The 12,316-nt window shown below is 35.8% G+C and overlaps 1 protein-coding gene across 1 annotated transcript in view; it reads right to left on the bottom strand.

Moving 5' to 3' along the window:
* The window catches only part of LOC140168727 (hydroxyproline dehydrogenase-like), a 31,038-nt gene extending 19,721 nt beyond the window's left edge, over positions 1–11,317 (bottom strand). The window contains exons 1-4 of the mRNA XM_072192137.1: positions 10,919–11,317; positions 9,655–9,848; positions 7,783–7,790; positions 7,397–7,539 (exon numbers count right to left, since the gene is read on the bottom strand). Of these exons, the coding sequence (XP_072048238.1) occupies positions 7,397–7,539; positions 7,783–7,790; positions 9,655–9,848; positions 10,919–11,251 (678 nt within the window). The 5' untranslated portion in view covers positions 11,252–11,317. The remainder of the gene's footprint in view (positions 1–7,396; positions 7,540–7,782; positions 7,791–9,654; positions 9,849–10,918) is intronic.
* Positions 11,318–12,316: the final 999 nt, after the last annotated feature.

Genomic DNA, 12,316 nt, shown 5'->3' with positions numbered 1-12,316 from the left:
GTTCACCTTCATAGCACTTGTCAGATAGGTGAACGAGCGTTACAAAACAGAAAAATGAGTTTTAATTAAATACTAAAACCGCATGTACGTTAAGATTGTAATGAAGTCAATAATAAACTACGACTGTCTTCAGTAGATAGCATTAACTTGTTTTTGACATGATGTAACAACTATCTTCAGCAGATTTGTGCTTCACATTTTTGTGTATGGGGTGTGTGTATAATGTGGTGGTGTGTGCGTGCGAGGTGTTGGGCGTGGGATGTATGTGGGGTAGGGCGGAGGGAGTTGTAGGACTATTTATATAAGATCACATTTAAATCGGAAAGTATTTCATTTGGGGGCTTTTGGGAAAGAAAGAAAGAAATAATTAAATTAATTAATCAAACAGAGAAAGAAAGGAAGAAAGAAAGACAGAAAAAATAAATCAAAAATGTATACTTCATGTATTTATAATAAACAAATATTTTCACCGGGTTCACCGTCGCAAATAATAAATGAAACATAAAAGTAATACCGCCTGGGAATCGAACCCAGGACCTCATGTTTACAAGACCTATGCCTTAACCACTCGGCCACGTGAGCTTCGTGATTAAGCTGCTTGCAATTTGAACCTATAAGCGGTCACTTCAAACTTTTTCCACGTTCATGTTTTTATTTATTTCAAATGTCTTTCGTTGATTCATTCATTCATTCATTCATTCATTCATTTTTCTTTCCTTCTTTCTTTCTTTTTTCTTTCTTTCCTTTTTTCTTTCTTTCTTTCTTTCTTTCTTTCTTTCTTTCTTTCTTTCTTTCTTTCTTTCTTTCTTTCTTTCTTTCTTTCTTTCTTTCTTTCTTTCTTTATTAATACAAAGAAAGAAAAAAAGAAGCATTGAAAATAATGAATGCATAAATTAGCAATGATTCACGCAAACAAAACACGAATAGTCAAAGGGTGTAAAGTGTAAACCCATAATGGTAATCTGTAATGGTAAACTGCTGCATTGAATAGCGTGCATACTGAGCAGTTTGCCCTGCATTGATAGTAATATATACATATAGATATTTATTTCAATTCAAAATGGCAAACTGTTAACAAATGTCATAAATGCGATCAATTTGTCATTCCTTTTGTATTCAAACATCCTCAATTGGTATAGCCAAGGTAAACGAACGTCACGCTCCATGAGATGCGGCTTAAAAACCATAAAATGTCGATTTTGGACCATTTTGTCATTATGGTAAACTGATCCACTTTGCCATTTTGCACTATGCAGCTTTACACTTTCCCCGATACCTGACTACTATAAAAGACCAAAACTGATTACTTCGATTGCGAAATGGCAGCGTGGCACAACGGCTTAGTCCTTCGACTGGTAATCTTTTGACTATTCATTGATGCGAATGGTTCGAGTCCCCGTGGTGGTCGATTTTTTTTCTTTAAGTGTATTCAATTGTTGTTTTTTTTTTTTTTTTCTCACCATAAAAGCGTATTTTATTATAAATAATATTCAGAAATGAGTTGTTTCAAATTGTTATATCACAATCTTTCTGATTCGTTCGGATAAGCCTATACTCAGCAAACGCAAGTTTTACAGAAAACATTTACATGTTGGGTTATATTATAAAGGGTACAGAACGTTTTAATAACATTCAAAAACATTTTGGAAAACATACTGCAAAACATTGTAATATTTTTTAAAAACTATATTTGTAGTGTTTTTGAATTATGAGACAAAACGAGATTTTAGTCATAATTACGAAATGTGTGTAATTTAGCATAGGAGGTGTTTTCAGTGACCATTCCCTAAATAATCCAACATCTTTATCAACAATTTTATTGTGATTCAAAGGGATATTATATACTCCCAAATCGTGTGCAATATGAAGCTCATACAACATTTTGTTTTTAAGTTATGGGACAAAAATGACATTTTAGAGCAGTTTAGAGCCATAATTACTTAAACGTGTGTTGTTTAGCATAGGGGATGGTTTCAGTGACCACTCCCTAAATAAACCAATTTCTTTATTAACAATTTTGTTATGATTTCAAAGCATATAATCCACTCTCAAATCGTGTGCAATATGAAGCTCATACGACATTCCGTTTTTTTTAGTTATGACACAAAAACGAAATTTAGATGAAATATTTTGCATTCGGTAGAGACAATCAACGAAAAATGTCTTGGGAACGCTTATGCGTGTAAATAACGGAAAACTGTCACCCCTCTCCCCGTGCAATGTTGAGAAATACCAAAGTCTTCAGCGGTTTCCCGATGTGTTCCAACATTGATTGATGGGGAGAGGGAAGGTAAATCATTGTTGTAGATGTCATGCTTGTTCCCAGGCAAAATATACGTCATTTCCATGATCATGTGAAATTCTGCACGGAATTTCGACAGAGTGTACCAAGTGTTCCAAGGACTTTTTTCGTAGGTTGTAGATAGACAAATTATAAACAGACAGTGCACCAACTGGCAAAGTCCAGCATCATCTATTAGTGACAGCCAATCGTAATTTGAAGTGCAAGTGACAAAAATGTTACTCCCATTCTGCACCTGTTACTGGGTATTTGTCAAGGCACCGTGTTGACATGATGAAACACCATACATCAGTGCATGCATGGTTTGTTAGACATGGGTGATAGAATGATTGCCCCTCATGAATGTTAGAATTCTCAGTATATACAGCCTGTCTCAAAAAAAATGGTGCAAGTGAAAAGCGCCCTCTTTGGCAATTAGAAAATATCGTTGTGACTTGATGCTTACATCAACGTCAAGGGCGCAGTCTTAGCTCTCAAATGCCGTTTGTTCTGTTCAATTTGCTTGTTTCAATCTCGAGATATGTTTATTTAACAACGAAAGGGTAAAATCGCAATTGTGCCACTTTTACCTGGGAAGAGAGCTGTAAAATAAATGATAGTTGATGCGTCTAATGCACTCCTCTACGGGGCTCGTGCATTAGACGCATCATTCGCATCAAAATCCGCGCGCGTGCATTATTTTGTCTAATTTCTCTCGCAACCAGTAATATAAACCTATAAGGTCCGTATGCACAAAATAGTTAGACCGGGTCTACAAGTTAGACCTGGTCTAAGTGGAATTTAGTACCATGAGAAAGGACATTTTCCTTTACATTTGCTTAAATTATTTTGTATTAATTTTGAACGTTGCATTAAAATCTTTAGAATTCGCTAGCTACTCTAGGAAGAAAATAAGAGTAAAGGACCATTCCTAATGGAACTTAATTCCAGTTAGACCAGGTCTCACTTAAGACCCTGTCTAACTCTTTTGTGCGGAGAACAGTATTTACCATGATAAAATCATTGACGGGCACATGTATTTAATTTTACAGCAGAATGTGAAATATTTATTTATCTTTTAATCTGTGGAAAAAGAGAATCATTATTCCTGCATCAATAGTAAAAACAGTGCAAAAATGATTGTATTGTGTAATTGATGCATTCTTTTGATTTCACGAAGGAACTCTTGATAAACTTGATGCTATCACTCATTTACATGTAAAGCCCTCTTCCCTAGTAAAAGTGGCACAATTGTGATTTTACCCTTTCGTCGTTAACTAAGCATATCTCGAGATTAAAATAAGCAAATTGAACAGAACAAACGGCATTTGAGAGCTAAGACTACGCCCTTGACGTTGTGGTAAGCATCATGTCACAGTGGTATTTTCTAACTGCCAAAGAGGGCGCTTTTCACTTGCACAATTTTTTTTGAGACAGGCTGTACATACAAAGTATGGGGGACTTTGCATATTGAGGTGCCATGATGTACCTCTTTAACTTAATACAAGTAAGAAAAAGGCTTACATGCCCAGGATGCAAGGTCACTGTGCATGTTAGTTCCACATAGGAACAGATATTGTAACTTTTTGTATGGATATCATCTGCCATCTTGCTACAAATATTTGATTACAGGTTCTCCATGCAAACACATTTGCAAAAGTGCATTTTTGTTTCTTGCAATTTCTTGCATGCATACAATCCACAGGAACATGTATGCTTTTCCAGCATGCACACTGTACAGGCTAATTAAATCTGCATATAAGGCATATGTACAAACACCAGGAGCAGCCAATTTGTCTGAACGATCATTAGTATGTAAAGGGTTAAAGTTGTAGTTTAGTGCAATTTTAGGTTAGCAATTAGGTTAGGGATAAGATGAGGGTTAGGATCAGCATTAGGATTAGTGTTAGGGACAGTGTTAGATTAGGGTAAGGGTCAGAGTTGGAATTAGAATCAGGGCCATGTTTTCGGGTTACGTTTAAGGTTAGAATTAGGGCTAAGGTTAGGGCTAAGGTTAGGGATAGGGATAGGGCAAGGCCAGGGGGGCACTCGAAAATGAAAGTGACGTACCTGTGCCCACCAGCGTACAAAACTAGGGCACAGTGTCAACACACTATATTATAAATATTTTTTCCATGATACAGCTCCATACTCCGTTGGTGAGCGACGGGCGATTGGTATTTCACCGAACGCAAGAAAAGGAGTCATATCTGATTGGCTAGAAATCGATAGCTAGATCGCTCACTGGTAAAGTACAAACTCAAAATGTATTCAATTCTATTAAAATCAATACTCTATTATTGACACAGATAAAGAAAGTTTACATATGCATTGTGTTATAGACACAGTGATTGAATATTCTATACAAGCACCTGGATCTTAGGTGAATGGGCTAAATGTGTTCCTTTATATAATTGTAAATTCTCAAAATTAAATATATCACAATTTTTATTTACGATTTAAAAATCGTTACTTATAAAATGCAGTAAAATGTATCCACATCAAACAGCAATGGCCGCTAATTAGTGTATTTAATTTCAAGGTAGTGTAGAACAAAATCTGGGTTTTACCTGAAAACAAATAGAATTTTCTTGTAATAGCAACATCATATGGGGTACTAGAGCATGCACAAATCGTAATAATGTGTAGAATAGAAACTTGGTGGTATCTCATATGATAGTCGTATGGTGTAAATGGTATGCTTAGCCTGAGTCGCTCTGCCTATCTCGAACAAAATCGCCATGCGTAGCTATTGAAAAACGAGAGGATTCGTTGTACTATCACGGCAATTTTTGACACAAAGATATAGGGATGATGACGCTGTGTAGGGGTCTATCAGTGTAGAAAATTTCAGAAAAAAGGGGGTCATTCGGTGTTGGCAATGTCAAAAAATGGGTGATTTTGTATGGGAGCACCCAAAATTTCACATCATTTTAAAACAATCAAAAATAGCTTTTTACCCAATTTTACAGAATAAAATAGACAAAACTCATTTATTTTTTTCAAAGCACGCCAAAATTTCAATTTTGAGGACTATTTGTTCAAAAAAGGAAGAGTCGTTCAGTGTAGGCTATTGAAAAAAACAGGGTCATTGGGTGTAGGATTTGCCAAAAATAACGGGGTCTTTTCATGGGCACATGACGTATGTAAATATATGGGAGTGCCCCCCTCCTAGGGTTTATAACTAGGTTATTTGGTTTTTGGGGGGATATAATGACCTTTCGGACTATCGACCTATGACCTATTTACACCTACTTTGCACGCAGAAACTCATTTTGAGATAACTGTGCAAAGAGCCAATAAAGCAATCAATTTGGCGCACAATACTCATTGGAAATATGTTCACATCTTACTCTTTGCATACCTTTGAGAATAATCAATTATATGAAATTTAAAAGTCATGGAATTTGGTGGGTCACATATTCCATCCATGAATATTTATTTTCTTCATGAATATTTATTTTTGCCATGAATATTTATTTTGGTTATGAATATTCACTTACAAGGATGCCAGCATTAGATATGGCTGTCAGCTTTTCAGTGTTGATAGGCGGATACCATACATGCTTGGATACCATAAGTTGGCTGTCATAGGAACCAATGATCTTCTTGCTATTCCTCTCATATACATCTTCTGATATTCTGAGATGAAGCAAGCAATTCATTTGCTATCATATTTGTATAACTTTTGAAAGAAATTGAAATGTCTTTAAAATGGCTTGAATATGGAAGTTATGGTCATAGCCTGGACAGAAGCAGAAGCAAGCAAGACAGTCTCAACTGAGAAAAGCCAAACAGCAGATAGTATCACTTACAAAACAAAAAGATTTGAAACATATACGTGCCATGGGACTAAAAATATGTTTGCTTGTAAAACTTGCTATGAGTTCTAAGTCAAAGCTTGAATGAAGAGGAAATGGGAAGGGGTGGGGTACTCAAATTTGGTTTGGGTACGGATGTGCCTCCTACAATAGACCCATTATACCAGAGGCACAGATTTTTGGCCAAATTGAACAAAATTTTGTGATTGAAATTTGGGCTCCAGTTAGATGAAATTGAACTATTTTTATAACAAAATTGTATAGATAGGGGGCCATTTCCCCGGGGCCATATACCAGAAGCCCAAAAATGAGACCCATATTTACGGCACATTTGTGTGCTGTAATTTGTATCACCCACCCCTCCATTTCTTTGGTAAATTTTGATTTTACAAGTCCAGGACATTGTAGCCCCCAAAAGTTTGTCTTTGAAAAAAATGGCACTAGTCCAAGGTTGCTCAGACTCATAACTCCTCATATGGCTGTCATTATATGACTTTGTGCAGAGTGGAGTAGGCTAGAGGAATTCAGCTAGTTTAATACAAGCTCAAAATTATCACCTCATGAAATTGTTAGTAAACCTTGTAAAATATCTGTACGCATAAATGTTGGATTAAATACTACTCCCTATTCCAGAAAAATACAGAACTAATTTTTTGGGGATTAAAAAAATACTATCCTGTTTTGCCGAATGAAACATAGCTAAATCCTAATCCTTTAGTTAGTCCTAAATAGCAATAAAAGCCCAATTTTAATATTTGGCCGATTTTTGGAAATAAGGCCCAAAAAACATGCATTTTAGGGTGTTTTTCTTATGGTGTGACAATCAAGCCCAAAGACTTGTACTAAGACTAATTTCAGTTTATGCATTCTAATTTTTGTAAAAGACATGCTTCATTCTTATAACCAACCATTTAATTAACGTAACACAAAAAAGTGAAATTTAGAGCAAAATTTCTGCATTTATATACTCAAGATTTTGAATGCTTAGACTTGTTACAAGTCTGTGATTTTTGTGACTCAATTGTCAGAAAATGTGCCAAAAATGCATGTTTTTGGCTCTTTTTTCAAAAAATTAGTAAAATAGTGAACTTTTTCTTTTATCTCCAGTTAGGACTAAATAAATGATTAGGATGAGCTATGTTTCATTTGGCAGAAGTTGATAATATTTTTTAATACCAAAAAATAGTGCTGTATTTTTCTGGAATGGGGAGTAGTACATTTTTGTGGTTAATTTTCAGAATCCTCACTCAATCCAAAACCAAGAACCCCAACCCAGCCAAGGAATGAAACCTACTAATACACTAGCATTGGCAATGGCTGAAACCTTCTCTGCATTGATGGGTGGATACCAGGTGTGCTGGGAGACAAGGAGCTGCTTATCATATGATACACATATCTTGGCAATGTTTCGTATACATGTACACATCCTCATGAATGCTGATGATGAATGAATGAATGAGAAAACGATAATTGGTATCCATAGTGTAAGACACATAATATACAGCTCTCAATGTATAACTTGTACCACATTCTGTATTGTCATGTACACAGGATACACTGAACAATTTGACTGCTCAATGCCAGAAGTGGTTAAGTGCAATAGTTGTGATGTGTAGATGAGTACAATATAATGTGTGCAAATTGCCAAATGTTCACAGGGCAGCTATTGCACTTACCCACTTCTGGCTCTGAGCAGTTGAATTAGATGATTCTTATGTTATCTACACAGATTCCAGAAAAATACAGGACTAATTGTCTTTGGATTAAAATAATATTACTATGTTTTACAAAGGAAACATTTCTGAAACAATTATCAGCCCATACTCAAGATTTTGGATGATTAGACTTGGGCCAAGTCCAAGTCCAAGTCTTTGGATTTTGTGATTGCATTTGTAAACTTAGCAAACATACCAATTATCACTCAAATTGGTCAAATATTAAAATTTGATTTTTATTTCCAGTTGATGCTAACTATTAAAGAATTCAGATTGAGCTTTACATGTCATTTGGCAAAACAGGATAATTTTTTATTTATTTACGGGCGGGTACCTGGTTACCCATGATACAAGTATTACTACCAGGGATCAAGTTAAAGTGGAGTGCAAAATTTGAACTTAAAATTTTTATATGGTCTCCAAACTTTATGTGTAGCAGGGGTTGATATTACATGTAAGTGAAAATAAGTCAGCAAAATATTTAATGTAAACAAAAGCTTTGTTTGACATTGAACTACAGGCCTCTTGTAATTGAATTTTATGGCTAGGGACCAAGTTTATCAACTCCAACTCTTTAGTACCATTAACTTCCTGCAAACTAAGCCAGGGCCAGGAGTGTGAGAGGCCTCAGACAAAAAAAGAGGAAATTACTAAAACAAGCTGAAAAACAGCATAAAATTAGGGTAAAAACACCAAATATGGGCTGAAAATAAATAAAAACATGTACATTTTGGCAATAATAAAAGCTGAAATCAGCTTAAAAGCTGAACTCTCACAGCCCTGCAGGGCAAGGCTAAACATATTAAATATTAAGGCCAAAACCAAAAAAAAAACCAAGTTTGTTTCTACATGTAGTACGTAGCCAACATGCATTGCATTCTGGAGGCCATTTTTGCGCATTGCATTTGTTTTGACATTTGTGGTCAAAAATCATTAAAATCAGAAAAAAAAGAAAAGAAAACATGCTAGAAAAGGAACTAGAAATAATTACATGATCAGTGGAAGCAAGCAGGAAGACATGAAAATGTTTATAATCACTGGGTTAACTAACATGGTAGCGACAAACAAACAAATTGTGAAGTGGTTCCTGTTGCGCATTGCAGATTTTTGTATTCAAAATTAAAATTAAAAAAACACATTGCTCTTTTAAAAAACCCGCTGCTATAAACAAACTTTTTTTCCTAATGACATTCCAGAAACCCACACAAGATGGATGAGAGCCCATATCACAGCCATAATTAAAATACATGCAACAAAAACAGGAACATAACCAATAAGACACATGACAATGGGCATTGCAAATTATAATGTAGACATTGTAAAAGCACTAATTTACATGCCCTATGATACATATTTACTACAGGCAAATTTAGAACTAAACATAGATTCAAGTTTTACATCGCATTTTGAAAAGTCAAAGATTGGATTCTCAACCATGAAACAAAAGTTTTGCCAGGCTTTTTTTTTTTTTACATGTACAGCATAACATTAAAAACAAGTGTACACATGGAAAACCACTGACATTATTAATTAGAGCCACTGGCAGATAAAGAAAATCTTGTATCCTCCATGAAAATAAATTAAGGCTAATGAAATGAAATGATTAGTTTCCCGTCACATTTTTTTCAGTGAAATATGAGGTCATGAGCCAAGACGAATGATTTCATTATTCATTATTTTGGAAAATTTCATTATTGTCAAAACTTTCTTTTATGGCTGTAGTGATACAGGCAGGTGACGGGAAACTAAGAATCAACTTCATTAGCCTATTCTTCAGCTGAACTCCTCATTTTTACAAAAATACAAACAAACCAAAAACAGACAAAACTGCACTTACCTTCCTGTCCTTTCCCCTACATCTTCCTCTAACATTTCAGATACAAGTCCACTGACGCCCACTTGTGACAAGTCTCTGGCTAAGTTGTCAATGGTGGCGCTCTTTTCCCCTGCGACAAAGTGGCCATATATCGTAGCTTTCATTACAGCTGAAAAGAGCCGCTCACCCATGATGCGCTGTCCAAGCTTCATCAGCTGTTAATAAAATAACCAACAAGCAATTACATGTAATGTAAACTACCTCTTGTTCCTGCTAGCATTATAGACATTGGAAGTTTGGCTGGCTGGCCTCAAAAATCTGCCAAATAAAATGCAAAGAGCTATATATGGGACAAGGCATGCCGAGATGGGGGAAGATTATTTGGCATGCCGAGACGGGTGGGGCATAGTATTTTGGCATGCGGATGAGGGAGGAAAGCAATTTATGGTATGCCATTTTAAACAGGGGAGGGACAGATGTAATTAATAATTGCACAGCCACAGCCCCATCATAAATTCATAATACTAACGGTAAACCTGGTTTACACAAAGTTGCTCGAGAACTCTAGCCAAAAATTTGCTCACCGATAGCTTCACATTCTAGGCTAGAGACCATTGCATTCAAAATCTAGTCGGATTCGCTGAAGCATGACACCATGTAAGGCAATGGAAGTTCAGAAGTAAACACAGCCGATCACGACAGGCGATTGCATCAAAAATGTTGCTAAAATTACACTTCAGCAGAATTTTAGACTGTCCAATTAAAATATGCAAATCTTGCCTAAAAGATACAGTTGACTATAGCCAAAATAACAAATTCTCGATCATGAGATAATGTACCTTCTGCGTCGTACTTTTCATTGAATAACACGATCGCGCGACCTGCATGACCGAACCTTGACCTTGCCTAGCAACGACCGTGTGATTGGTCAATTCTCAAAAGGTGTGTTGCGCTGTAAGCGTCGGTATTTGCGTAGTACGCTCGATGCAAATAACTGTGCGTACCCAAGTTGGCTCTCATGATCGAGAATTAATTATTTTGGCTATAATCAAAGTAACTTTCATCCAAATTTCAACATTAACAGAATAAATAACCTCCGGTGTAAAAAATTGCACCGCTGTCCGACCGAAAAACCATAGTAAAGTACTCTACATGTAGCATCGAATGCGTAACTATCGTGTGCAAATTCGAAGCTAAGAGTTCTCGAGTAAATTAACACAAAGTTAATGATGATGATGATGATATTGATGATTAAAAAAGTGAAAAGATCTCTAGGGTCAAATACCTTCATACTGTTTTGAACCAGAATATTATGTGAGCAACACTGCAGAGAAAACAGTGCACGTAGCAGTTGTTTACTGCTCCTATTGGCAAAGATCACATCTCCACGGTCACAATTCAGCTTCGGAGGTGCCGATTTCAAACCACTGCTACCACTTTGGTTTTCTGATTGAGCTGTTGTTTCAGGTTGAGTAGCAAATGCACGACTGAGGATAGCAATTTGTTGTACATGTCCTTTTATTGAAGTGAACCTCCCTCCATGCCTTCTTGCCAGACAGCCAGTACCCTGTTTGGTTAAGCTTAAACATACTAAAGGTAAGCTTACACTGCGTGACATTTTTGTCAATTGTGCAGCTAATATCTAGCCCAATATTCTTTTACACTTTAATGGAACAATAACGAGCTTTTTGGGGCGCCCTCTACGGAGGCGTCCCACAATATTGGCATGTACTTGTGAGTAGCTTCTAATTTCAGTCTTACTAGATTTACTCCGCAATTGTTGTGCTATTTTGCTAAAATTATGCCCTTGCTCAGAAATAAATCCACAATATGCTTGGATTTGATTTTATTATTGTTTTCTGTTATGCACAGGATAAAATGGTGTGCGTATATTCTTTGTTTAAAAGACAAAATTAATGGATTTGTAAAACACCAAATAAATCGAGACCTTTGACCTTTGTAACCACTTTGACCTTTGTAACCAGTTTACCGCCTCTTAGAACCCGATAGACGGTGACCAACACTATGGATTACAATAGCCTAATCTGAATGGCATAGTCCAATAAGCTCAAATAAACAATCATAGTGCAAAATTTGACCTAACTTGCAGAGTATGAGTTTTTGTACCCAAAGTTTCAAAGTCAGGCATCTTATCAAGATCAAGATAGTGATAGTGACATAACAATTAACACGCTTATCTTACCAAGGTCTTATCTATCTGCAATTCTGCATGGGGTAATTGGAAATTATGGTGTAGCCTATTTGTTTTAAGGATGAAACAACTGGCTCCTTTTGCATGGAAATTAGAACAAATTACTATACAAGCTGTATCAAAAGTTTGGTACCCAGCAGTTTTGATAGTAATTGAAAAGCCTGGTTCTTCCAAATGCAATATCGGGTCCCCCTTAAAATGATAAAATGATCAGACCATAAATCTTTTGTGACTGTTTATGACATTAATCAACAAATTATGCGGATCCTAGATGTGTCGAGGATGTTATGTTTATGAACAAAACGTTACGTTTGTATTTTCAACATTGTTAATCATTGCTACGTGTATGTTAACAAATGAAAGTTCTGTAATTATTTTAATTCTTCAATGCTAAGTTAGTAAGTATTCTTTTGGATATCATCAAATTGTAAATCTCTAGTCAGATTTTCAGTGTGTTAACAACTATGTATC

The sequence above is a fragment of the Amphiura filiformis genome, chromosome 13 (assembly GCF_039555335.1).
Source record: "Amphiura filiformis chromosome 13, Afil_fr2py, whole genome shotgun sequence".
In the NCBI taxonomy this organism is placed as follows: Eukaryota; Metazoa; Echinodermata; class Ophiuroidea; order Amphilepidida; family Amphiuridae; genus Amphiura; species Amphiura filiformis.
The sequence above is the reverse complement of the archived record's forward strand: the minus strand, read 5'-3'. Positions and strand labels throughout refer to the sequence as shown.